The sequence below is a fragment of the Talpa occidentalis genome, unplaced genomic scaffold, assembly GCF_014898055.3.
Source record: "Talpa occidentalis isolate TD23 unplaced genomic scaffold, MPIMG_talOcc4v2.1 talOcc4.9, whole genome shotgun sequence".
Lineage (NCBI taxonomy): Eukaryota > Metazoa > Chordata > Mammalia > Eulipotyphla > Talpidae > Talpa > Talpa occidentalis.
In genome coordinates, this window is record NW_023605305.1 from 2,401,882 (window position 1) to 2,429,433 (window position 27,552).

Here is a 27,552-nt window from a genome sequence, read left to right on the forward strand (position 1 = left end):
GATGTGCACACACGCCCTCACGCCCCGCAAGCCATCCCACCCCTGCCCTGCTGCACTGCCTGGGGGAATGTCATGTCTAGCTCAGGATTGGGGACCAGAAGGGTCTTTCCAGCAGAATTCCTGCCTTGACTCCCCAAGGCCAAGGTGTGGGGGCTGCTTCTCTTGAGGACGGGGTTCCCACTTGCTGAATTTGCCTCTTTCCACACACCCTGAGTCCTCACCCAAGGCTCAGCACTGGCCTCCTGCATAAGCCACACACAGGGCAAGGGAGGTGCTGGGTAGGGCCAGGGGCCTGGACCCCTGGGCCATCAGGCCTAGGGCAGTGTGGCGTGGATCCGCAGCCAGGGAGGAAGGCAGCGGCCCAGCCCGCAAGCAGGGGGAGAAGCAGGGCCCCACCCCCCCACACCAGTCAAAGATAAAGGACCACGCAGAACCGAGGTCCAGCCAAACAGCAGCTTTATTAGTGGTGCTGGATGCCCCCCAGTGTGCAGCCCGCTCGAGTGTCCCGGGGCTCCGGGGCAGGCTCTGGCGGCGGCGGGGACAACGCTGTGGAGCAGACACTGGACGGATATAAATAAAGCTTTGGTGTGTAGGTTTCCAGGAGTGAAGGTTAACACCGTGAGACAAGTACTTCGCACGACACCAGCTCTCAACGTGAAGGGGGTTTTGGCCGAGGGGGGCCATCTGGGAGACGAGCTGGGGCCCCTGCGGGCGCTGGCCAGGCCCCGCGCGGGAGGGCCTCAGGGCTGCGGCTCGGCGTGGCCCTGGCGTTTCGCCTTCATCTGTAGGTACCGCCCTTTGCCCTCCTCAAAACGCTTCTTCTCGTCCTCGGTCTCGGGCTGCGGACCAGAGAGAAGTGGTTAGCTGCAGAAGTGGCCGTGGGGGGGCGGGGGCCGCCCTCAGGGCAGAGACTCCCCCTCCCGGGCCTGGGCAGTAACCTCGGCCAAAGTGCTGCAAGGGACGAGGGGGCCTTGAATGGCAGAGCCCCTGGGGTGCCCAGGAAGGAGGTCCTGCGTGGTGGGCATGGAGGCGCGGCCCCCCACCTTCCACGGCAGGTGGAGTGCCAAGCCTGGGATTGGCAGGGACTCAAGTGAAAACACAGCTGAGGGCCTGGAGGGGAGGCCTGAAGCCAAGTGGGGCGAGGAAGGACACGGTCCGGTGGGTGCTCTGGCCCGAACGCCAGCTGAATGGCCTGACCCCGGGGCCACACTGCGCTGTGCGACCTCAGGCGGCCGCTCCATCCCGGTGGCATGGTGGCAGTGGCCGTTTCGTGGGCAGCGCGCCCTGTCTGCACAGCTGCCCCCACCCCTGTTGCCACCTCCCTCTCTTCTCAGGGGGCAGTCACTGAGCAGCGGGGACTTGGCCGAAGCCTGGACGTGGGCCCGGCTCCAGGTTCTTGCCAGCCGCCCGGCCAGGGCAGGGCCAGCGTCCCTTTCGCTAAGCGGCGTGGCCCCGGCAGAGGTCACTGTGGCCACACCAGGAAGTGACTTTTCTGAGGCCCCATCTGTCCGGCCACAAAGTTCCCACCGGATTCGGGCTGAGTGAGCTGTGCTAATTCCTCTGGGGCGGCATTTCCTGGCGACACTTTGAGAATGCCCAAAAGCCAAAGAAATGGGCCGGTTGCCCTCCATCCTCAATGACACCGAGGCCGAGCGGCTATTTTTGGGCCCAAGTGCTTTATAGACGAGTGGTCTGCGGGCACAGAGAGAACATCAGCCGGCAGGTGTAACGTCGGGTCACACCAAAGGCTGCCCCCTCAGCCTTCTCAGAGATGGTTCCCTGAATGGCAGGTGTGAACGGTCCCTGAATATGACAGGTGTGAACGACAAACCCGCAGCGGAGGGCTCCTGTTTGGAGTCCGGGGCACGTGGAGACCTCCCCGGGGCCCTCTTGGCTTCGTGTCTGGCTGACTTAACGGTGAACTTGAGCCTATGCAGTCTGGCCTGAAGCAGCCCCAGAAAACAGTGTTCTAGCTCAGCTATCGCAGGCCAGCCCCCCGCTGCTGAGCACACGGCCACGTCCTGCCGCCTCCGCACACCCGGGCGGGATGCGCGAGGCCAGGCGGCTCAAATGCCGACGTGCACGAGTCACCGGGGGTGAAAGTGCAGATTCTGATCCAGTGGGGCTGGAGAACTGTTGCGAAGTGTCCAGTGTCCAGTGAACGTTGCGGCTCAGGGACCACTTTGAGTAGCAGGGCCCTGGCCCTGCTCCATCTGTCCCTGCCTCTGAAAAGGCCAAGAACGCAAGGTTAAGGGCACCAGGCTAGGACAGCAGGGGCCTTCTCCCCGTCGTGGAACCTCGTGGGCAGAGCATGTGGGGCCTGGAGTTGGGAATAGGGCGTCAGGGCCTGGGGAGGGCTGGCTGAGAGCAGGAGAGCTGGAGAAAGGAGGAGGCAGCAGCCTGCACCATATGTGAGGCCACTCCCGGCTCTGCAAGCCTGGCCTCTCTGCTCAGGGCTCCGGAGGCGTCCCTCTCTCTAGCAGGGAGGGTTTCTTGCTGTTCTTAGGCAGGGGCCTCACTGGTGGCACAGGGGTTAAGTCTCAGCACTATGAAGCTATCCTCAGCCACTGCAGCACGAGTTTGATCCCAGGCCCGGGAGGTGACCCACAGGGCGCAGCAGACCTCTCCTGTCTCCCCGCTGCTCCCCTCAGCAGTGTATTTCAGTGGATCTGCCTGTTCTGCTCCCCACTGTCTCTGGGGAATCCTCTCATTCCCACACCTCTGGCCTGTACCCCAGTGATACATAAATAAATCTTTAAAAAAATAAAAAAGAAAGGCCAGAGGCTTGAAAAGCAACCCAAAAGGCAAAAGGGTTTCCCCTTGCTTTATGTCCTATTACTGTGGTGTGTTCACACCACTGACTTGGGGCTCCCTGGCCTCCAACTCTGCAGGGCAATGAAGCATCCTGATGGGCGACAGCTAAATGGGCTGGGAGCTGCAGGGGCACTGGCTTCTCACCCTGACAACACACACTGGCCCAGGTTCTGGAGCCTTCGGGGAAGATACGCCGCTGTCCTTCGTGTCAGGTTTCCCAGCCTGGTTTGGCCAGGGATCTCTTTCCTAAGGGCCCACCCTGGGGTGGGCTGAGCGGGAAGCACCTCTTGCACTGCTGGCCTCACAGTGGCTGTGGCAGCCCTGGGAGTGGCCCAAGCTGCAACAGGACATGGCCGGCCACTTCGGGACCCTTCTGGAACAGCCTCTTCAGCTCCAAAACGGGCCTGGCCCCGCTCCCCTTGGAGGCCAGGGGGCCGGTCCGGTCTGAACCCCGGGGTCCCACCTACCAGTCCTGTGTCCAGGACTCCCCCTACCCCTTCCTGTCAATGGGGCCAGCACCCCCAGGGCTGCCGTGCCTGCCCCCACCAGCCACCCACACACAGGGGCGGGGGCCGCTGGAGCCCACTCAGCCTCAGAACAGTCGAGGCCATGGGGAAGGCAGATCAGCGCTGCGAAGGGTGGTGGGCGCCGTGGCGGCCCCCCGGGCACAAGCGAGCCGCGGGCTATGTGCTTCTACCACCCCGAGGGTACGGTCATGGCCGCAAGGCTGGGCTCGCAAGCCGCAGGGCAGAGGGCGTTCCCCACAGCCTGGTGGAGGGCAGGCTCCCAGGGGGCTCCCACCACCCCGGGGCCTGCACAGGAGAGGACACCTGCAGGGCCGAGCCTCACCTGCCCTCCTGGGGGCAACCAGCTCAGGCCGGGACCCGCGGGAAGGGCTGGGAGGCAGCTCCCCGGGAAGGTTCCAGGCGAGTGCGGGGTGGGCACGGGGTGCGTGGGGAGGGCTTGTGCGAAGGGTGGTCTGCCACCCGTCCTCCCCTGCTGGCCAGACCCACGGACGGCAGAGCGAGCTGCCCCGAGGAGCCCGCAAGGCCGAGGCGGTGTCTCCAGGTCTGTGCAGGACGGCCCTGGCGCTCCGGCCCCTGCGCCGGCCCTGAGCAGCGAGCGTGCACCCCCCCCCACCCCCAGGGCCTCGGCACTGGTAACCGCATGAGCGGGCGGGTGACCGGCCAGGGCGGGGTCCACCTGGATGGCTTTCCAGGCCCCTCTACTCCGGAGTAGCGTGACTTTGGCACCAGAGGCCCGCCAGCAAGGCCAGCGGCTACCCAGGTGGGGCCGGCCAGAGCCTGAGCACTAGTGAGAGCGAGCCTCCAGGCGCACCCTTGGCTCCCGGGGCGCAGGTGGGCGCTGAGGTTGGCTTCCAGGGAGCCTGTGGGGTGGGGAGGCGCGGTTGGGCCAGAGGGGGACACGCCTGGCCCAGAGCCACCCAGGAGCTCACGTCTCTATTTTAGCGCCTATTTGCACTTTTCTTTCTTCACTTAATTATAGCAAAGTGCAAACAGACACCCGGCGAGGCAGCCGCAGCTCTAGGAAGCTGGGGCCACCCCTCCCTCTCCGGCACACAGGACTTCGAGTCACCCGTGGGAGGGCCGGGCTGCTCCCCCCACCCCCTGCAGCACCCTGCCCCGGTTCTGGGCTCCCGAGGGCACCGGCGGAGATGGCCAGGCGCTTCCTAATGGCCTCCTAATGGCTCCAAGCCATCTGGGCTGGAGCCCGGGGCAGTAGGAGAGGCTCTCGGAGCGGTTCTAGGGAGCCGTGGGCACACTGGCGCCTGCGAGACGGCCCGCGAGGAGCACCTAAGCCTCGGCTGCAGCCCTCCTGCTGGTGAGGAGACTCCTGCCTGAGCGGCAGCTGGCCAGCCAGTCAGCCCAGACACTGCTGCTCCCTCCGCTCATCCCAAGCAGGGGGCTTTCTGGGGACGTGTCGCCCTGGACCTGCAGTCGTCATGGCTCTTCTCCACCTGGGAGGCGGCAGGCGGGACACCAGTCCCGGAGGAGCAGAGACGTGGGCGCCATCTGCCTGTCCCAGGTCCAGCGCTTGCCTGCTTCGTGGTCGGGACACTCGTGGCTGCCGCAGCCCAGGTGTCCTCCAGAGCCGCAGCGCCGGGGAGCACAAGGCTGACTCTGTCACTCTTAGCAAAGTCGGGGGCATCACCCACACGCTTCTCCTCGTCCAGGTCACGTGCTCCAGGACGGGGTGGGCACTCACACAAAGCAGCCGTGGCTGGACGCCCACGGGGCAGTAGTGCTGGAGCCTGGTCAGGGCCCGTGCTGGGGCCTGGGGCGGTGAGGCTGCTGGCGCCCATCCCCAGGCAGTACTCGGCCCAGCTGCCTACTGCCCCCCCACCGCACAGCTCCACAGCTCCATCTGGCAGGACCTTCTGGCGCCTGACCACACGTCACCCCCTGACCCCGCCGGGTCACCCCAAAAGGCTGAGCTCCTCACCCATTGGCAGCGCAGCCACCCCGAGTCTAGAACCTGAGTGTGAAGGCCCCAGGGCTCCTCTCTCTAGTTCTGTTCCTGGGTGACGAGGGAAGGAGGCCTCAGGCTGGCGGTTCCTAACGCCAAGCGCATCTGGTTCCAGCATCCGCGGGCGGAGGGGCCCAGTACGGGGCAAACTCGCCAGCCTCGGGAGGGGCCGCCCAGGCTTGTGTGGAACGTTCCAGTCTCTCGGAGCCCAGCCAGGCATGGCAGGGGGATTTGGTGGACATCAGGGCAGCGAGCGGTCCCCCAAGTGCTGCCAGCCCCAAGGCTGACCTTAACCTGGCTGCCCCGAGGCGTCCCGCCAGGGGGAAGCTGACAAAGGCAGTCAAGGGCCGGGCCCTCACGCCACCCCAGAGGAAGGACCACTGTGGCAGGGGCACCGCGTCTCATGCCTGGGGGCGGCAGCGCCTGCCCCCTGGCTGGGAAGCACCCCAGGCCACGTGTGCTGATCAACAGCCCCCCAGGCGAGGGACGAGGGACGCCAGGGCACCTCTGCGGGGCGGGCGGGTGTGGACTGACAGGAGACAGACGCCACACACGCCCCGGCCCAGCTGCCGCCCCCCTGCAGCGTCTCCCTCCATCCGACAGAGTAAATAGACACATAAGTTGTTGGCTGCTGCTGCTTTCATGGGGGACGGGAGGCGGCGGCGGAGGGAGAAGGAGAAAGCTCCCCCACGGGAAACCACTTTTTTCGGGCGCATGAAGCTGCTGGCAGGGAGCGGGGCTGTGGGTCTGGACCACCACCTCCACATTCCACCGCCTCGGGGAGAAGGGTGCAGGCGGCGCCTGTCTGGTGTGTGTGTGTGTGTGTGGGGGGGGTGGCCGCAAGGCGGACGGACTGGGTCACAGCGACCTGGCCGCAGGGATGCCACCCACCTTCCGGGCCCCAAGTTCTCCAGCCTATAAAAGGGGGCTCGGGAGGGGAAGTGCGGAAGTGCTGGGCCCTGGTGCACAGGCCGAGGCAGCAGGGCCTCTGGGGCGTCACACGCAGCCCTGCGGGGTGGGGGCTTGGGGGAGCTGGCTGGGCTCTCGTGGCTGCCAGGCCTGCTGTCCTCCAACCCCCCCCACCCCCAGCCCTTCCTGTCCACTGCTGCCTCCCGGGCTCCCGGCCATGGGAGGGCAGGCCTGTGGCTTTCGGAGCCGAACGGTGCAAACCAAATGTTTTCCATTTTGCATTTTCCGTGCTTCGAGAACACACATTTGGAACTTGGCACAGAGCGAGAGTGACTAAGTTCCACCCTCAGTAAAATCAATAGCTTGTCCTTTTTGTAATTAATGAATGTCTGCTGCGAGGAGTGCTGCCAGGGCCGACGCAGCAGCCTCCTGTGCGCTGGGGCCCGGCCTCCCCGGGGGCTGTGGGGCGCACCCTCCCCCGCACCCTGCGGGGCAGAGCGGGCCTGGGGCCACCCTGCGGGCGGGTGAGACATCTGCCACGCGCCACTCGGCAGGCCCGCCGGGGTCATGGAGAGGGTTGCTCGGGCCAGGCCCCAGCGAACGCAGCGCCCAGGACCCACTAGCCCCACCAGCAGCTGCGCCCCGAAGTGGGGCCCAGCCCACGGGCCCCAAGTGCAGTGGGGGACGCCTGGGACGCTGTGCTTGCGTGTGCAGGGCAGGCCCCTCCCCTGCTACCGGCGCCGCAGCCCGTGCTGTCTCTCTTGCCTGCATTCACCCCACGGCCCCCTGGGGTGCAGCCAAGTCTCCACCGACTTGACTGTTGCAGCGTCATAATCTTTCTATCCGAGGCAACCCTCACCCCACAGCACCAGCTCAGCGCCCCTCAATAACTGCCCCCAGTGCAGCCATGAAGTCTCCCCGCACCAGGCAAGCGGGAGGCACGGAAGGGGCAGGGGACTGGTGCTGGCACAGAAATGGCTGTGAGGGGTGACCAGGCCTTTAGAGAAAGGGTCGGGAAGGTCCCATCTGGCTTATCCCAAAGTGAAAGACCCCAGCCCCTGCCCCCCTCAGTGCGCTCCCGGGCTGCGGGCGTTGTCAGCATCGTCCCCTGCACACGGTGGTAAAGCTAGTGCCCGCCAGCCTCTGCCCCATGTGCTGTGTGCCCAGCCACCTTCCCTGCCCTGCCTGGGCCCAGCACCCAGGAGGTGCTTGCTGAGCGAGCAAGCAAGCAAGTGAACAGTGAAATAAAAGAAGATCAAAGCAACAAAGCCCAAGGGCGACTGGTGTGGTCTTCACGTGAAAGACAAAAGCAGGGGCTTTGCTCCAAGGTCGCGCACCCAGGCACTGTCTCGCTCCCAACCCCACAGGCTGAGGCCAGCCCTGGGGCCCACAGGGCTGAAAAGCTACAGAGGCATGACCCAGACCCCCGCACACTTAGGCAAGGAAAAGCCCCAAGAATCTCAGCCTCCCCGGGGGGGTCTCTCCTCTGGGGTGTGTGCGCACGCACGCATGTGTGTCCTCCATTGCGGACCCCCGGCGGGGAGGTCCTTCCACTGTGCTTCTTTGAACTCAGGGTCAGAAGTGCCAGGCCTCAGGGCTTTCGCCCAGCCCTACTCACAGAGAAGCCACAGGGCCACCCCGAGGAGGCCCTTCGCTCCACCCCATCACATACCAGGCGCCAGCTTGTCCTGCTGGAAAACTCTCTGGGCCTCTGCCCCACCCCCTAATCCACCTTCCAGGGCCACCCTGGTGGTGTCTGGGGTACCCATTTCAATGCACCCACTGCAAATCTGGCCCATGGTCCCCCTACCCCTGTGCAGCTGGAGCTCCCGAGTGCCCGCCTCTGTGCTGCAGAGATCACCCTCTCAAGAGCTGGCCTGGGTTTGAAGACACGACAGCGAAGCAACGAGGTGCTGACCTTCGGCACGTGGGAGCTGCCAGCATTTTAACAAGAAAACGTGTGTCCCTGGTGACTCAGGCCCTCTTTCGGAGAGTGGGCCAGTCGGGCCAGTCCAGGGCACTGGCTGTGTTAGGGGGAAAGGATGTCCCGAGCTAATCCCATACAGGCTTTGTGGACCCCACCCCCACTCCAGACTAAAGCCATCAGGACATTGGGAAAGACAAATCCCATCACCACCAAGGGGAGGGTGGCTGGGACCTGAGGGTGGAGTTGGGCAGCCAGGTTGGGTATAAAAACCAAACACGTGGGCCTTGCTCGCTCTCTGGCTCGCGATCGCTCGCCTCCTGGCTTCACCGCTCCTGGCTGGCGGCAGCTCTGAGAGCGCCATTTTGGGATTCCTGATGGGCGGATCGGGTAGGACGCATTTAAAACTTTGTCTCCCACTTTCCTCCCAGAGCTGTCCATTTCCTCCTTTCCCCTTCCCTTGTCAATAAACCTTTTATGAACCTTTCGCGTGTGCCAGCGGTGGAGCATGGATAAGTCCTTTTAAGCGCGCGGGTGAGGACCCACAGTCAGGCACCCCGTTTTGTACCGGGGTTGCTCTACAACAGCAGGTCCAGCAGAGGCCAGCACGGTGCTCTCAGGGAAGCCTCAAAGGGGCCTGCAGCCGGGACAGGTCAAGACAAACGCGGAGAGTCAGTTCCCGGCGGCGCAGGGTGGAGGGAAGGGAGGATGGTGTCCGCTGACGGGGGCCGCGCGCCGTCATCCGCCCTCCACAGGACCCACACCCAGGCTCCAGCAGACGTGTGTCTTACGGCCCCTGGATTCTGGCATTTTCCCATCACTAGGGAGACTTCCTGCTAAATACCCAAAGCCACGGGACAGAGCAGGACACCGTAAGGCAATTCAAGGGTGTGCTAGTCCCTGACTCAGCCGTGGGCTGGCACCGGGGCCTGGGGGCGGGGAGCAGCGTCTCTGGCTGGCGTTGCTCCCTAGACCTTCCAGAACAGGTGGGCCGGGGCTACTGCTCCCCAGGACAGCTGTTGCTCCTGAACTAGGGAGCAATCAAAAAATCATTCCAAAAGTTTAGGTGGGGGTACTGCAACTAACTAGTTGTGTGCTGCAGGAAGCAGACACAGATGAGGCCACGTCCCCGCAAGTCCAGTGCCACAGCCTCTTCTGTAGGAAGGGGGTGCTCCACGCTCACCCCCCGGCCTGGCAGAGGCACCGAGAGGCGTGGCGGCCCCGCGGTGCGGCCTCTGAGCTGGGTGCAGCTGCACACGGCAGGGCCCCGAGGAGATGCTGCGGGAGGAAGCACCACCCAGGGGACAGAGAAGCGAAGCAGGTGCTCGTAGCCATGAGTGAGCCTCGCCCTGGAAGGCAGGGACGGGGTAGCGAGCACAGCCCTGAGTTCCTCGATCTCCTGGTTTAGTCTATTCATAGAAAACATTTTGTCACCCTGGAGGCTGCAGACGAGGCCTCCGGGCCCAGGCCCTATCCAGGGTGTGTCAGCTGTAGGCCACCAGCCAGGAGGTGAGAGCTGGGTACCCAGCGCAAGCCCCTCAGGGCAGGGGTACACCCCATGGTGGGGTTTTCTGGGAGCAAAGCCGAGCAGCTTCACTGAGACCCTGGGGGTGGCCAGGGGACGTGGCTGTGTGTGGCTCGCGGGCCCATGGGCCCAGGCTGTCCTGGTCAAGGGCAGGTGCCACGCCCTGTGCCACCTGGCACCTCTCACCTCACGTGTCTCCAGCGCCTAGGGCTGGGCAGGTGCTGGGCACGGCCCTCATTCACCCAAGATGGGGGACAGCAGCTGCGCCCAGAAAGCAGCCTCGCAGGCCTGGTCCCCACACCGGGTCGGGAGCCCAGGCGACCAGGGCCTCAGCCCAGAGTCTAGACCAGGGGCCGGTCCAGCCTTCCGCGTGCCTCCTCTGACAATTAGCCTGGAAAGTGCTGGCAACGCACACCGGCCTGCCCAGCATCAAATATTCATCAAGAAACAACTCCAAGCAGCCACACTGCCTCGTGTCAGCCAGGCCCCGGGGACAGAGCTAAAAATAGAGCAGAGGCTGAAGAACTGCTGCCATGGGAGGGGGGCCTGGGGGAGGCTCAATGCCTGCCTTGCCCCGCCACGAGTCGCACACGTGTGCACCGGGGACAGATGATGAGCCGCTGGCCGGGGTCCCCAGGGGAGCGGCCAGGAGGGGCCGGAGCAGAGGCCCTCCCTGGGGAGTCGGCCCACTGCCCAGACTGGGGATATTTTTATCGACACCGGTGCACCCCAGGACACAGCGGACCCCAGGACACCAGTGAAGAATCAAAGACCATCTCTAATTAGCGAGGAATAACAGCCTGGGGTGACAGGAAGTCAGTCAGCGGGAGGCGAGGCCATCGCCAGGCGGGGCCTTTCAAGCCCAGGGGACCGAGCGTGACCATGACCAGCCTCTCCTCCAAGCAGGCCTTTCCCCACCAGCCTCCGCAGCCCCTCTTGTGCCTCCTCCTCCTCCTTGCTGTTTCTGCAAAAGGCACAGGTGGCCCCGGGGGCACAGATGGTCCAGCCCCGGGTTGTTACCCCACCCACGAAGGCGCCAGGCCTGCAGGGAGGCACTCTCCGCATGGGACTGGACTCCGGGACACTGAGCCCTCTTGGCGGAGGCCCTGGTCTCCTGACTGGTTGGGTTCTGCGGTGGGCATGGCTTGGGGGCAGCAGGGCAAGTCCCCCCGCTCCCCCGGCGGAAGTGGAGGAAGGGCCTGGAGGTTCAGGACATCCCTGGCGCCACCCTGTAACCACCAGCTGGCTTTGCTGTTCTGCTCCCTTCTCTCTGGCCTCCAGGCCCCATGCTCCCATATCCTGGGCAGTGCAGAGAGCTGTCCCCCCAGCCCGGGCCCCGCCCTCTGGGTGCAGGCCCCTCACCGAGGTGTCCCTGCTCAGAACTGAAGTTGCAGTTGCTCCCCATGTCCAGCTCCCCCTCCCAACCCTCACATGCACCCTTTAATAGCCTCTACTTGGCTCCTACTGTTTACTGTCTCCTGGAAGAAGGTTCTGGAACAACATTAGACAGCAGCAGGCGATGATCTGAGCTCCTGAGACAAATCGGCTGGCAGGGGCACTCACCCACCCTTTGTACACAGCTGGTAAGCTTGGGCCGAGCTGGGGCCCACATGGTGGGCACTGCCCTACCTAGGAGCCCAACAGCATGGCAGCTGTGGGAGCAGCTGGGGGTCCTCGGGGACCTGCAGAGCCTGTGCTGACTGTCCTGGCCCGCGGAGCAGAGGCCAGCAGCCCGTGGACCACTCAGACGGCTCCTGAGCCCTACTCTGGGCTGGATGAGGGGCCACACCCAGGGCCGGGAGTGAGACCAGTTGTGGGCGCACACAACAGAGATGGTGCTATGGACCTGAAGACGCGGGGGTAGTGGGGGTTGCTCGACAGCGGAGGGGGAGCCCCTCCACGGTCTGCCCGAATGGAATTCTCCACGCGCGCCAGCCGGACAGGGAGGGCCGGAGCCTGCTTAGGCTCCCCGGGGACGGGGGGAGTGACCTCCAACCAGCCAGCCTCACTGGTCTGAGGGCTCCTCCGCCCCCGGGGCCAGGCCGAGAGAAGCAGGTGGGGCTCAGAGCCTGCGGCCGCCAGGGACAGATTCCAGGCACACCGACCGGCTCTGCTAAGGAATTCGAGGGGCTTGTCACAATCCCGCCAGCCACGGGGGTCTGCAGGTGTCATTCATGCGCTCGTTTGTTCGTTTGCTCCACAATCACCGGGGCCTCCAGCCGAGCATCCTCACCACCCGCCGCCTTCCCGGTCCTGCCATGAAGCTCGGCTGCCCCTGGCTCCTTGGAGCTCAACTCCCCAGAGCCGGCAAGTGGCTGGGGTCCTGGCTTCCAGGGCCTCTCAGCACTGCCCCTGCCCCTAGCCCTCCCGGAGACCCTGCCTGCTCTCTAGGTGCCACTTCACACCCTGGCCCGGCCCAGCGGCCACCACCTACCCAGCGCACAGCCCTGCTCCTTCGAGCACCTGCAGGCCCACTTCGGCCCAGGCGCCCAGAGCGGTGGCCTGGCTCTCACTGCCGCAGCTGTGCCCAGGAGGCCCCCCTGCTGCCGGGGTGCGGCTTGGTCCACGTCACACAAAAGCCAGGACACCCCACACTCGCCTTGAGAGGGTGGGCCAGCGACACGAGAGGGGCTCAGCCCCGCCCCCCCACAGGCCATGGGGAAGGGCCCTGACATTTGATGGGGCCGGAAAGTGGCCAGGCCTGGGTGCCACTGCCCAGAATGGGCTCGGGAGACCAGCCAGGGAGGAGACGCTTGGCCACTCACCACGAGCTGGGGCACAGGCAGCGACCGGCCCTCCTGGCTCAGGGACACGTAGGTGAAGAAGGCGCTGGCGGCCCGGTAGCGCTTCTGCGAGTTGTCCACCACGGGGTCGGCATCTACCAGGACCTCGATCTCCATGGACTTATTGCTGGTGAAGGTCATGCGCCCGGAGATGGTGATGACGCAGCCTGTGAGAGGAGGGCGGTCAGGAGGACGGGCAGGACCCAGAGCCCCCGGGTCATGTCAATAACTGCTAGGACATCGGAGCACGCAGCGTCAGGAGGCGCCAGGGCAGCCCGTGATCCAGAGCAGACACGGGGCTGACCCACACCTCCTCCCAACCTCAGGCCCTCGGTGCCCATCGCCAGCAGCGGCCCCACCTGGCTAACCGAGCTCCGCCAGAGAAATGTCCTCACCTCCCTAGCCGCCTGCCTGCAAGGGGCCCGGGGCCGGCTGACGGTGGCCTGGCACCGGCGTCCACACAGAGCAGACTAGCCCGTGGCTGACTGCGGGCTCCCTTCTCCCCAGGCCTTGCCGATGGACCCGAGCACCCGCGGGGCAGACACTGGCCTTCCCTGGGCTCAGCGCCCCATCCCGGTCAGATGCTGCAGGGGCCCCTCCCTACCCCGCATGCTCCCTGCATGGGTCAGGACGAAGTACAGAGACCCCTGGGGCACCCCCACATCACTGTCCCTGGTGTCCCTCTCCCTCCTGACCTCAGGTCCCGCCTACGGTCTTGAACGTCCAACTGCAGGTGCACACTGCGCCGGCCACTCGCCTCAGCTCTCCCGGCCTGGACCTGACTCTTGACCTCATGAAGCCCAGCTTTCCTGCCATGGGTGGACCCAGCTGCTTCCCGGGGTGACTGTGGGGCCGGTGCCATGTGTTTTGCCCCGGCCAGGAGGCGGCAGGTGGGAGTCAGTATCATCATCACTGATTGTTGGGGGCTGCCCCCCCACATGTGGCCAGAAGGGTACCCACCGGCCTTATCCTGGGCCCTGCTCCCCAGGAACTGGGGCGGCTGCCAGGGTCCTTTCATGCACATCCCTCCCCGCCCGCCAGGAGACCCGTGTCCCAGCCCCGCGGAGACAGGCCCACAGACGAGTCAAGAGACCCCGAGGCAGACAGGCCCGAGCAGCGCGGGGACAGGCAGGGGAGAGCGTGCGGGCAGCCAGGCGCAGGAGGGTTAGTCTACGTTGTAAAGTACTGGGATGTTCTGTGCCACACCAACTTCGTACTTAATGGGGGGTGCTTCGTGTCAGACGGGGCCATTTCTGGGGGGAAGGAAGGCCACGGGGTCAGAAGTAAGTGACACGGTGAGCACCACACGCAGAGCACCCAGGGAGCCCTGGAAGGGGGGAGTCTGGGAGGCTGAGTCCAGCAAGGGAGTGCGGAGATCTGCAGATGGACAGGGTGCCCACGCCCCTCTGCCCCCACCATCAAGCTGCACCCGTGCCCAGTCAGCGCCGCTCCCATGAGAGGGACCCCGTAGGAACTCGGGGACCAGGGGCTTGGGTGCAGGGCCACCCTCGGGGCTTGAGCGCTGCTTGGGGAACGACTAGAAAGGAGGCCTTCCCGAGTCTCCCACGGAGGTCTCCCCAAATGCCCTGCAAACACTTGGCTTCTCACGTCTGATTTCTGGGTTGGAAATCCAAATTTCTAACCTTAGTAAAAACTTTCAGACACATTTGGGCCTCCCTGGGGGCGGCAGGGGTTAAGTATCAGCACTATCTAGCTGCCACCAGCCACTGCAGCCTGAGCTCGATCCCTGGCCAGGGAGCAACCCACATGGCACAGCAGACCTCTCCTGTCTCCTCTCAGCAGTGGATTTCAGTGGATCCGCCTGTTCTGCTCCCCACTCTGTCTCTGGTGCATCCTCTCACCCCCGCATCTCTGGCCTGTACCCCAGTTCTTGTATGCATACATAAATAAAAATAAATCTAAAAAAAAAAAAAACCCTCAGACACCAAGCAGGCTGACTATGAACCACGGACACCGTGACAAGGAGCGCGCCATCCCAACGCTCCAGGCCTCTAAGGAGTCAGGGTGCCCAGACAGCCAGGGCCCAGCCTGCTCCCTCCTGGGGACCCACCGCACGTCCTGAAGAGGCTGAGAAAGGGTGTCTGGCGGGCTCAGGGAGGGGCTTTGTCTCAAAGACAGTCAGGTCCTACCTTAGTCACCTCCAGGAGGCAGAAAAGCTGCTAAGGCCCTTCCTGGCATAGACTCCCCCACCCCACCCCACAATCCGGGGCCTGCGGTCAGGGGGCCGGGAAGCAGCCGTCCCAGTCAGCGGTCACGGTCAGGGGCAAACACAGACACGCTGTCTGCACGCGGGTCGAACGTGGCGAGTCAAGGGAAGGTCTCCGCATCATGGACAGAACCGGGGAGTCGGGCACCCCCACGACAGCGGTCATTTCTACAGGGCCCCCTTCGTCTCTGCTACCTCAAGACGCTGTGCTCCCCCTGGCCACCTCGGCTGCAGTTGTGATGGCTACGGGGTCCCGTGTGACCGTGTCCAGCGGCCCGGGGAGACTGCACAGACACCGGCAAGACACCACAACTGCCACAAAACAGAAACCGCCTCTCTGCCCCCCACCCCTAGCCCCAGTGGGCAGACGGGACAGGACGGGACAAGCCCGCCAGCTTCTGGGAGGGAAGACTCTTTCTGTGCTCTGGCTTACGAGTGGTGGTGCCGAAGCAGCTGCCCACTACGGCGAAGTGGATCTGGAAAGGCCTCCCGTGGACGAGAGCTCAAGGCCGGCCTACAGCCGCAGCACCAACCAGCTCCTCCCATGGCAGGGAATCCCCGGCCCACAGGCACGGGGGGGGGGGTGCGAGGGCCGCTGGCTGCTTCCTCGATCACTCTCGGGGTGCCCTCAGCCACCCGGCACACAGCACAGGAAACTGGCTGCCAGCTGGGAACACTGATTTCCTCTCTCAGTTGGCGAATCTCAAGGCTGAGGTGCACATGACCTGCTTCTCTGGGGCAGATTCTAAAGTGCCTCTGGGCCACGTCAGTCAACCAGCTCAGAGGGACCCTGCAAAGCAGAGGGGAGGGCCCACCGGCCTTTCCGCACCCTGGAAGCTCTCGATGTCCCAGGGAGGGGCAACCCCACCCCCACCCTGGCTTCCTGTGCTGCCACGTGTTCTGCAGGAGGGCCCTGGCCTGCTGGACCTAGGCCTCGTTCTCAGCACCCTCCAGGCAGTGTTGGGGGGGCCAGCACACCCCTCATGTACCGTCACTCCGAGATCAGGGATGGTCCGACCTGACAGCTAGTACTACAAACAGCTGCTCTCAGAGGCAGGCTTTTCCAGAACCAGGCTGGCTCTCACGGCCCCGACCCACAGCCCAGGGCTCCGAGTCGCACCCCGAGGCCAGGGCCGGCAAGCAGGGCGGTGGCTTTGAGCAAGCACTGGGGGCACACCCCGTCGCCCCCGTCCCAGCTCTGAGTCGCTGGAACTGGATTTCTGTGTCCGGGAAAGTGACCAGCACCAGCGCTGTCCCAACCCGCCCAGTGATGCTCCACCGGCCCCAGCTCTGAGCCCCGGGGGTTCATGACCGCGACAGGCCGCCTCTGGCCCTGCTCCAGGGGCGCTTCGGGGGATGGCGTACGCTGCTCTCCAGGGGGACAAATGCCCTGACCCCCTCTGAGGCAGGTTCTCCACACTGAAAGGCCGGATGGACAAACCCCACGGGGCGCCCAAGACCACCTGTGGCAGTGGACGGGCAGCAGGCCCCTGAGACCCGGGGCCACCCTCGCCTGCCGGCCGGGCCCATTACCTTTCCTGATCTTGTCGTGAAAGTTGATGGCGTCCACGGAGGCAGTGACGATGTTGGTCTTGCAGTGGCGAGCGGCCACAATCCCGGCCACCTCATCCATGAGCTTCATGGTGACCCCTGCGCAGAGAAGGGCACAAGGCAGGTCAGCTATGGGGAGGGTGTTTCCCATCCAGGACACAAGTCCTGGCCACCAGCAGGGCCGCAGCCAGCACTTGCAGGGCGGAGGGGTGTGTGCATGAGGTGGGGCCCCGGGAGCTTGTGCTTTCAACTTGGCCTCCTCAGAGCTTCTGAAAATAACCACGGCCGATGTTCTAGGCCACTCGCAAAATAACAACCCTTTTTCTACCCCGCATGGCCATCTTACTCTGCCAGGACCAGGCTTCATCACAGCACACACAGATTAGCCTCAGAGTCAGGTGTCGGGGAGGGCCTAGGGAATCAGGTGCCACACACCGTGGAGCGGCAGGCCTGGAAAATGGTGTAGCCACTTGGCACAAGTCTGACTAACAGAGAGAGACATCTTGTAGGGCCCAGCGATCCCACTCCTGGGGACAGACCCAAGAAATAAAAAACACCCACAGGAACTTCCCCATGAGGGCATCACAGCAGTACCCGTAAGAGCCCCTAAGTGGAGACGACCGAACCACCCAATGCAGAAACAAGAGGCAGCCCCCCGCGCAGCGGAGCACGACTCAGCCGTGATAAAGAAGGGCATCCTGACACCGGCAGGATGAACCTCGAAAATCGGCTGAATGAAAGAAGCCAGATGCAAAGGGCCGCGCGGTGCGGGATCCCGTCTCTGTGGAATGCCCAGAACAGACAAGTCCATCGGGGCAAAACACAGGTCGGCGGCTGTGTGGGGGAGGGGAGGGAGGGACAGGCGTGACCACAAATGGGCCCAGTGCAAACGGGAGGGACAGCCCCGCTCAGCCCCGAGCACGGGGAGCATCGGGTTCCACCGATATTTCTGAATCTAACATTTAACTCCTCACAGGTTTTGTTGTTTTTTTAGTATCAACAACATGTGGACTGGCCTAAAAATAGGGACTTCATTTTATTTCCCCGGCCCAGCGGCTGCGGGTCACGCCTGCCCACCAGCCCGGGGAGCAGTGCCCGGTGCCGCTGACGGGCCGTGGGTGGCCACGACGCTCCCGTTTCCATATTTGAGCGCAGCTGGCGGGGGCGGGTGCCAGCCTCCTATATTAAGAAAACGATAGTAAGTTCACCCTACTTTAACCGGCCACCCTGTGGTAATTACAAGGGGTTATTCTAAGAATCAGCTGGCGACGCCTCCCGAGACAGCCCTCCCACCCCGGCTCTACCTGCGAGCCCATCTCCCGAGCCGGCCGAGGACAGAGGACGCGCGGGAAGGTAATTAATAGGGATTATTTCTGGCAAACACCGCTCAGCAGGAAAAGCAACGGGTTTCTAAGTCAAAACGTTCAGGGGGGTCCGCTAGGGGCCTGGCCTGCTGGCCCTGCGCCCACGCCCTGCAGACCCGGGAGCCGGGCAGAGGCCACCTGGCCTGTGCCAGGAACGGTCATGACCAAACCCGCTCGCGGCGGCTCCATGGACACTGCTCCCCCTGTTTTGATTTTTTTTTCTTAAAGATTTATTTTATTTTTATACAAGAACCAGGGTACAGGCCAGATGCGCGGGAGGTTGAGAGGATTCACCAGAGACAGAGCGGGGAGCAGAACAGGCAGAAGGACCGAAGTACACTGCTGAGGGGAGCAGCGGGCGAGACAGGAGAGGTCTGCCGCGCCATGTGGGATTCTCGCCGGCCGGCTGGGATCCAACCCGCGCTGCAGAGGCTGTGGAGAGCTTCACAGTGTGGCGCTCAACTGCCTGCGCCACCAGGGAGGCCCTCCCCGTTTTGCACAGGTGGCCGGCAGAGCAGGACAGCAGGTCCTGTGGGGAGTGGCCAGGCCAGGCAGAGGTGGCATCATGCCAACCCTCTTGCTCCCCACTCTGGGGAGGGCAGGCAGGCAGGGGCCTCCAGGGACACGCAAGGCCAGGTCTAGGCGGCAGCTGGGGTGAGGGCTAGCAGCTGAGAGTCGCACATCCGTGCCTGAGGACACCGGCCACGGGGCCTCACCGCCACAGTAGCTAAAGGGGACGCAAACGCACACGGACATGGCACCAAAGACAAAAGACCCCGGCGATTTCGTGAGAAGGCCATTCTCATGCTGCATGGGGCCAGGTGTCCCCAGCAAAATACTTTGTAGTTCTGGAAGTGGGGGGAGTCACTGACGAGGAGGGCCCCGGAACTACATGTTCCCTGCTGGAGGGAGCTGCAGAGGGGACCCGGTGCAGCAGGAGAAACCAGCTCCTGGATAGGTGGCCACAGGGCCCATTGATTGGAAGGGGCAGGAGGGCCGGCAGGGCTGTGCATCGATCGATCGATCGATCGGGGGACTGGCTGCGGGGCTGAGCCAGAGCCCCACCTTCCCCACCCCCGCAAGCCATCTGGATGGACAGGAAGCTGCTCTTTGGAGCAGAAGCTTCAGGGAGTGACGTGTTCACAAACAAGGATTCTTAGAAAGTGAGAGCTGGGAGGACCGCGGAGGTTACCTAACTCGGCTCTCAGCTCTACCCTGGGACGCGGCCCGGGGGGGGGGCGCTCGCCAGCCCAGAAGCCCCGCGGAGAAGCCAGAGGCCGGCTGCCTCCTTCCCCTCCTCACCGCACCCCCTCCCCGCCGCAGGGGCTTGGCTCCCATCTGCACACAGGGGGGCGCCAGCCAAACAAGGTCACAAAACTGGGAAGGAGCATCTGTGCCTTATTCTGTACTTTTCAGTGAAATCAATTCCACCCACAGGCGCAATGACTGCTTTTCACAAGCGCCAGCGAAAGCCTAGCAAACACGAGCATCTGGGCAGGAGGCCTCCTCCCGCACCTCGCCCCCCCATGTCCACAGGCTTCCCGGTCCCCACCTGCCCACACACGCGCACACGCCTGCCCTGCCTTCTGGCCCCTGGCTGCGCCATGCAGGCCCCCGGGGTCCCTCCCAGGGAGGAGCTGGGATTAGGGTCGGGCAGCAGAGGCGGGAGGGCAGGATGCGTGTCCAGGGACCGAGAGCCTGCACGAGGGCAGGGAGCGGGAACCCCGAGGCCGGGCTGTGGTGGGAGGGGCTGGCTTGGGGGTGTAGGTGCTGCAGCAGAGCCTTGCTTTGCCAGGACTGACCCAACCGCACGGCTGGGGCGGGTCAGGGTAAGGGGACCCCAGAGGTGGGGGTGATCCCTGAAAATAAGTGGGGACCACCGCTCAACCAAGCTGAGGATGGTGAAAGCACAGGAGGTGGGGGGCGGTGGAAGGGCTCTGCAGGCTCAAAGCCCCCAGCCCGCCCCGTGAGGATGTGAGCGGGAGCCAGCAGGGGTGCAGTGCATGGCAGAGGGCCTGGGGTCTGCAGACGGAATGCAAAGCCAGGGCACTGCCAAGCCCTCCTTCCTCTTTTCTGTGGGTGGATTTTATTCTTCTTTTTCTAGCTCAACACTTCGGTATTTTTAACTTTTCTTTTTAAGTGTCACAGCTCCAAGTTACCCATTTTCTTTCTGAGAATGTCTTCAGCCCGCCCTTCCGCCACACTCCGAGGCTGAGAGGAAGCCTCTTCCCGCGCGCGCCTTTCTAGATAACTTAGAAGTCCAGGTGTCACCTCTTCTCCCACCAAGAGTCACGGGAAGAGGCTTTCGTAACCTCCGGGCAGACGAGGGCCTAATAGGAGGGCTGCTTGGGCGTAGTGAATGCCGCCGGGAGGGGCGGGGGTGGTTGAAATGCTCCTGCGGTCACCTTCATGCACCTTCATGCGTATGTTTTGCAAATGCCCCACTGGGAAAAAGCACGTGACCTCCGTGGAGCACAGCAGCCCCTCTGCTCTCTGTAATAAGGTGGAAAAAATTAAATCGAGACCAACTAACTCTCAGCAAGGACTTCCTCCCTTCCTCCGAGCTGGGTGCTTTGCTGTAACGGCTCATTTATCCCCCAGCCCCTCGCAGGAAAGGAGGGGCAGCCCGGGAGGCTCAGCAGGGGTGCCATTCGGGGCAACTGCACGCTGAGACACGGGGAGAATGGACGATCAGACCCGGTCAAAGCTTTGGCCCACAGGCTGCGGCTGCGGCTGCTGCAGGCAGGAGACGTCCGGGCTGGGCACAGGGATCCGTCAGTGGCCCCTTGGGGGAGCCCAGAGAGGCGTGGGGACCTGGCAATCCCACGGGAGGAAAGGTGGGACGCCCGCCCAGGGGCAGCGTGGCTGAGAGGCCGGTGGGCTCAAGCGCAGGCCTGTGAGGGGCGGGGGGTGGGGCAGCGGCTGGAGCCCGGGTCGTGCGTTTCTGGGGACCCTGAGTCCCGGGGCCGCCGGGGTACTCGCAGTCAGCCAGATCTCAGCCCAGGCCTGGGCACGGCACCCAGGGCGCGGCATTGGCCCAGCTCGCTGCCGAGCCCTGTCCTGGCACCGCCTTCAGCCTGGGCAGTCTGCACCGAGAACCCGACGTGACCCACGACGGGGAGGGGGGCTGCGTTTCCGGAACAGACCTCCGCTTCCATTCCCAGGCCCAGCAGGAAGCAGGGCACAGGCGGAGCACAGATGGCGCTGGAAGAGGGCCAGAGAGGTCCACTCCAGGCTGAGAAGACAGTGATGGAAGCTCCCAGCGGTGCACCGCAGGGGCAGGGCTGCAGAGCTGCTGGGACGGGAACCCTCTGAACCCCCCTCCAGCCTCTGCAGGGCCCCAGGGCGTGATGGAAAGAGGACAGTGATTCAGGGAGGAACAAGGTGCCTCTTTCCATAGAGCATGAGAAGGGCACCGCTGCTTACGTAAGGCAGCCTGGGAGGCGCACCCCGTGGCATGGATTCGAGTCGTTTGTCCTGTCCCAGGGCCCAACATTAAGTGGTTTTTCCCACCTGACTGCCCAGCAGAAGCACCGGACGCCTGCAGTTGTGTGTGCTCCAGGCCCTCCGGGCAGGCGGCAGGGGCAAGGCCATGATGAGCTGAGGGCTGAGACCAGCTGACCTTGACTTGTCAGAGGGACACCCCAGCTTGCTATGAGGGAGCTGACCAGACCAGGCAGTGGGCGAGGCTCAAGAGGCAGAGGAAGGCCCAGCCCAGGTATGGGGGCACCCTGCCCAGTGAGAAGCACAGGCCGCCCCTGGGGAGGGGCTTCGGAGGCGGGCAGAAAGCGGGGGTCTGGGGCACCGGCGTGAAAGCCCCTGGCAGGGGACGCCGGACTGAGACGCGTGTGTGGAGCTGCTGGCGGGAGGGGACCCCAGCCTCGGAGCGGAGCAGCGAGGCGCTGTTGGGGTGGGGCTGGCGGCTGCAGAGACGAGGCACGGGAGTCAAGCACGAGAAGCAGCAGCTGACTTCTGGGCAGAGCGAGGATGAGGGACAGCCCGGCCTCCGCCAGCACTTTCCACGAGCACTTTAAAACAATCTACTTAAAAATAAAAATAATGGGGCCTCCCTGGTGGCGCAGCGGTTGAGCACTGGGCTGCGAAGCTGCCTGCAGCCTCTGTAGCGCCAGTTCGATCCCCGGCCGCCAGTGAGGGAACCACATGGCACAACAGACCTCTCCTGCCATGCCCGCTGCTCCCCTCAGCAGTGTACTTCGGTCCTTCTGCCTGCTCTGCTCCCCGCTCTGACTCTGGTGAATCCTCTCACCCTCCTGCGCTTCTGACTGTACCCAGTGCTTGTATAAATAAATAAATCTTTTTTAAAAAAAAAAAATAAAAATAATGGGGCAAAGAAAAATCTGTTACCGCTGAAAGTCTGGAGTTGACCACTCTCTGGGGTATGCCAGAGGGGGTCCCCCAGTAGCCCTAGGAGTCCCCAGCTCCCTCACACAAAGTCTGGCCACAGAACCTGGACTGGGGTTTCCTTTCACCACTGAACGGGCCACGAGTAGCAACTCTCATCTCGGGCTGAGAGACCTACAGGGGCCAGCCGCGAGGACCAGGCCAGGAGCCCCTAAGCAAGGCGCAGCAGCAGAGGCACCGTGGGGACCGCAGAGGTGGAGAACTGCGCCCTGAGGAGCAGCCGATGGAGAGACACAAAACCAAAGCCCCAGCCTTTCCCAAGTGGCTGAGAGGTGGTGCTCCGTGATGCAGCTAAATGCAGCACCAGAGAAACACCTTTGAAAGCAAACATCCCTGCAAACAAAAACACTGGAAAACAGCTTTTCTATTTCAGGGCCTCCATTAAAGCTCTCTGCACACACTCTGCCCCCGGACCACGCCCGCACCGCCTGACCACAGCCATTGCTGTGTCTCCTGGGGGACCCACAGAGACAGCGGGTTCACCCCCACCAGCTCCCTGCCCTGACTTTGACTCTCTTCCTCTTGTGCACCCGCGCGGGTTGCAATCTCCTAAACAAGGCCCCGCTCTGAACCAGCGTGGGGAGCCTCGGGCTCCCGGGGAGGAAGATGCTCCCTTTTGGGCTCAGGTCCCACCCTCAATGCGCCCCAAAAGGGTCTTAATTGTGGCCTGAACCTAAGTGCCCCCCAGATATCCGGGGCTCACCCTTCAGGAGTGTATGTACAACCAACAATGGAAGGGGGGAGAAAAGGGGAGGAAAAGCACCTCTTTGGGGGCTGCGATCCCAGCGCTCGGAAGAGGTGGGAGGGGCCGTCCACTCAGGACTCAGAAAAGGCAGCGGCCAGGGCCAGGAGAGGCGCTCGTCCAGCACACGACCGGAGTCCGTTCGTTGCGCGCTCCTCTCCTCACCCCTGCGTGTGTGCGTGTGTCTCTCTCTCTCTCCCTGTCTCCTCCACTCCCCCACTCTCTCCAGAGGCTCTGTCCATGCACCCTGACCAGGCCAGCCTCCCATCTGCAACCCCCAACCTCGCTGTCCCCTCAGAGTGGCACAAACACTGCTCCTCAACTCAGAGCGTCCCTGGCACACAGACTGCAGGCCTGTCTCTCTCGCACACAGCCTGGAAATGCCGAATAAAAGCCAAGTGAGTGGCAATTCCAGTTCACATCTGCCCCCAAATTGGCATCGACGGAGACACAGTTCAGTGGAAACGCTGATGCCCAGGACACCAGGCCTGCGGGCGCTTGGGGCACAGCTCGGTTTCTTCCAGCAGCGTGGGGCCTGTTGACTGGCTCCTCCTGCATTACTGGCTCTGGAACAACGAATAGGTCTGGAAAGAGCACTAGGCATGAGTTTATAAATCAGGGGCACAAACCCCACTGAAATGGGCACTGAATACCATAAAGCCCTGCAAACACCCGGCAAGCAAGGGCCCATAGTCGACACAGCCCTTCACCCCAAGAACACGCACGCGTGCCATGGATTTCTGGGGATCCCTCCTGGTGTTTATTCAACTATGGAAGAAAGGCGGGACTTGATTTTAAGCGTGTGGGCTTTTCACCAAGGAGGTGGTGGTGGTGGAGCCACGTTAGTGAACTTCCAACGATACGAAATAAAAGCTTTGGCAGAGTTCGCTAACTCCTGGCAGAACAGCGCTCTCTGGCTAAAGACAGTGATCGGCAGAGCCTTGGTTCCGAGGGTCGGCCTTGGAATAGGGGGCTGCCCCCCACATGCAGGAGGCCTGCCACACGCTGACAGAGCAGACAGGCCGTGGGGAAGGGGAGTCAGAGAGCTGACAAGGCCAGCTGGCCTCAGGGGAGAAAGATGCCCTGGGTGGGACCTCAGCAACTGTGCACGCGCAGGCAGCCAGGCTTTAGGTGAGAGGAAAACCACCATCAAATTGAAAAAAGAACAACATGAAAGAGGATCAGCTAACAAAAAACAACAAAAAACAAATTTTAACACTATCTCAAATCAGGATCTACTTGCTCTTGGTCCAGACAGGTCTGGAGCCCATTCCAAGCTCCTCAGCTTTTCCATACTCCCCGCCCCTTGTCCGAGGGATAACACCAAAAAGCCTCTCTGATCCTCGGGAGGCCAAGGGGACCTGCTCCTGAGGCCCCATTCTGTAGAAATACCTACGTAACCTGCCTGCAGTGGTACCACAGGAGTTGGGTTTTGAAGGATGCACAGGGGTTTTCTGAGAGAGAAAGGAGAGCGTGGCAAGTGGAAACGAGAGCACAAGTACAGGTGCCCACTGTGCCTGGGAAGCGAGGAGGAGCTGGGGATGCCATCAGTGCCCAGCCCGCACCTCTGGCACCCTCACGACCTCGATCACCACCTGCCCCTCTCAGCGACTTTCCCCCTTAAGCTTGTTTTTAAGTTTACTTTTATTCAAAATAACAATATCTATTAAATGCTACTTAATAGTTCCCCAAGCACACACAAGCAGTCACTCACGATTACAGTAAACAGTGTCCCTCCGTGAACCTGGAGCCGAGTCCCCTTGCGCTTGACCCTGTTCCTCAAGTGAGGAATGTCAAGGCCTGCGAGAAGAGGAATCTGACCAAAGGAAGGAATAAATGCAAACGCCAGCGGCAGTGACACTGTCAACTCTTGGCTGAAGGTCCCACTGTTGCTCCCTGGGGACATTAGGGACCCCCACCCCAACCCCACCCCACAGCTCCCTCCCTCAGGACAGCATCCAGCTGAATCTCATTTCCCATTGCAAACACGGGTGCGGACAGCACTTTGGTCATTTTTTATGCAACCTCTTGCAAGTTTAAGTTTATTCTTCATTAAACATAAAAGCCTAAACTGGGGCAGACGCAGCACGCTTCCAGGAGAGGGACGGGGCATGAGGGTCATGCACTCACCTCCGTGCACGAAGCCGTGCAGGGTGCAGTCGGAAGGCCCCACCAAGTGGATCAGGCTGGACTGGCTGTAGCTGACCGTGTTGGGCTCTGGAATCACAAAGGGGAGATGTCAGGCCCCGCAGGTGGGCCCCAGGCCTGAGGTGCCGGCCCCACCCGCCATCCCAGCCGTCAGCCAGGCATCTGCTGCTGTCAACTCGGATTTCTCTAAAACTGTGGTCTGCACACAGCTCCCCGGGAGAAGGAGAAGGTTTTCGAGGACTAATCGGCCATCTTAGCGGGCCAGTATGCCACTCCCAGCGGACGCCAGCAACCCCCTCAAACACACCAGACCTGCTGGGACCCACAGCAGCCACTGCGCACATGGGCTAAGCCCCAGGTTTGAGGCGACCCCCTGCCAGGAACCTCCTACCTGACCTCCACTCCCAAGTTCACTCCTGACGCTAGTTGGGCAACTTATTACGGAAATTCTGGGAGGTTTAAACATGTGGACAGTGGCTCTGGGTGCCTGGCAAGGGCGCTGCAGAGCAGTGTCCCTGGGCACTGGCCCCACCGCCCCGGGACCGCCCTCCGTCCTCATCTCAGGAGACACAGCACCGGGTGCTCCGGGCACCAGTGGGCTCCCTGCCCAGTGCGCAAAGCCAATGGTGAGGTTTTGAGAGAAGAAAAACGCTTATTGCAAGAAGACAAGCAAGAGAGAAGAGGAAGGCCTCAAATCCACCCTCCCTCTAGCTAGGGGAAGGGGCCATCTTGGTTTTAGCGAGAAGGAGTGAGAACAAAGGAGCTAAATCTTGGCTAGAGAGCGGGCTAAGGGCAAAGGAAGGTGGCCTTGGCTGAAGCTCGTGGTGAGCCACAGGTCAGGAAGGGGCTTTCTTTTTTTTTTTTATAATAAATTTTATTTTTATATTCCCCATACAATTGCAACCCCCCCATTCTGACCCCAATCCCTCCCCTCCCGCCCCCCACCCCCAAAAAGTGTCTCTGGTTCATAGTTTTTTGTTGATTTTGATTTTCACTTTCTTATAGTTATTCATTTTCCTGGTCCCTTATTTAAGTTTTCTAGATTCCTGCTATGAGTGAGACCATCCGGGATTTTTCTTTTTCTTTCTGGCTTATTTCACTGAAGGGGCTTTCTAACAAGAGGAGGTCCACACCCCGGGGGAGCGGCGCTCGAGTGTCTGTGAAGCCGCACTGAGACCGAGCGACGATGTCCCGGCTCAGAAGGCACCGCTGGCCCCGCCACCGCCCCTTCTAACGGGTGCGGGTTTCACTTTAGTGGGGGTCTCTGAGCAGACCCCCGAGCGGCCCCAGCGCACTCGCACAGCCGCCTTCCCAAATCTTCCAGGCAGGGTGACACTCGCCGCTCCTGCCGGGGACAGCCGATGCTCAGACCCGGCTGCCGAGCCAGCAACCTGGGCGCCGGCACTGCAGACAGGAGGCCCCGGCGTACGGCCGGGACAGGAGGCAGCAGGACTGAGTCTGCTCAGTGCCAAGGGCTGGCGGACGAGGGGATCCTGGCCCAGAGGCCATATAGGGCTCTCTTAAGCATCAACGGTCGCCCTGCCACTTGGAGAATGGCCTGGTGCTCCCCACATGGGATTTCAAGCCGTGTGGCTGCCGGGAGGGGTCGTAAAGCCAGGGTGGGCTGAAGTGTTTACTTCTGACTCAATCGCTGTCTATTTGTTTGAGGCCGCGCGGCTCGGAGCGCTGTCGACTCGGCCTCGAGTGTGTGTGAAGTGCCGTCTGCAGAGGAGTGGGGAGCAGGGGGTGCAGCCGCCTGATACCTGGCGAGACCGGGTCCTGGCTGCACCAGAAGAGGTGATGTGGCCTTGGCTGGAAGGGAGCTTGCTCTTGTCCACAGCCGGTTCCTGTCTCCGGGGGTCTGGACACTGCCTGCCCCTCCGCCTGACTCACTGTGCAGACTGTAGTGGGTGGGCCCAGCTGTCAGGGGCCCTGATGCTGCCGTGGCTCTGCCTGCCTGGGGCTGTGCCAGGCGGGCCCTCGAGCCGGGAGTAGGACACAGGGCCCTGGTGCCCTGACATGGACCCAGCAGCCAGTGATTGGCAGCAGCGTCCACTCCCTCCTGAGACCACTGCCGGCAGCCTGCCATCTGCATATGGGCCAAGCAGCCTGGGGGCCTCTGGGGCTGAACAACCTATCGACAGTGCTGACGGGTCTGCGTGGCAGACGGGTAACACCACGGGCACCGGGCCTGTGCAGGGGACCCAGAGGCGGCACACCTGTGCCCAGCGCAGGGTGTCCAGATCAGCCCAGACTGCTGAACCACACTGGGCCTCGGAGTAACGGAGGCCTGAGAAGGCGTGCAGTGCCCGATGTCTCAGGAGAAAAAGCTGCCGCGGCCCTGTCCCCTTGGTACGTCCAGCCAGGGCCACGCCCACAGCGCCCCCCCCCCCCACACCAGGATCTCACCGGGGGACAGGATCTGACCTGGGGACCAGGAGGGCAGAGCCTGCGGGGCCACCGCAGCCCGTGCTGCCCAACCCTGGTCTCCGCCTGCAGAGCCAGGACAAAGGCCTGAAGGGAGCCCCACGCGGCTTTTGTTTGCTTTGTGTTTCTCTCACAAAAGACTGAAAGTCCCTATTTGATAGCATGAATGGAAATAAAAGCCCCGAATTTGGCCCAGCGTCAAAACCGCTTAGACCAGCTAAGAGGCTCG

At 62.8% G+C, this 27,552-nt stretch overlaps 1 protein-coding gene across 1 annotated transcript in view; it reads right to left on the reverse strand.

The window, feature by feature from the left end:
• Positions 1–439: 439 nt before the first annotated feature.
• Positions 440–27,552, reverse strand: part of ACOT7 (acyl-CoA thioesterase 7) — a 67,211-nt gene continuing 40,098 nt past the window's right edge. The window contains 4 exon segments of the mRNA XM_037499313.1: positions 440–839; positions 12,425–12,609; positions 16,203–16,319; positions 24,879–24,965. Of these exon segments, the coding sequence (XP_037355210.1) occupies positions 741–839; positions 12,425–12,609; positions 16,203–16,319; positions 24,879–24,965 (488 nt within the window). The 3' untranslated portion in view covers positions 440–740.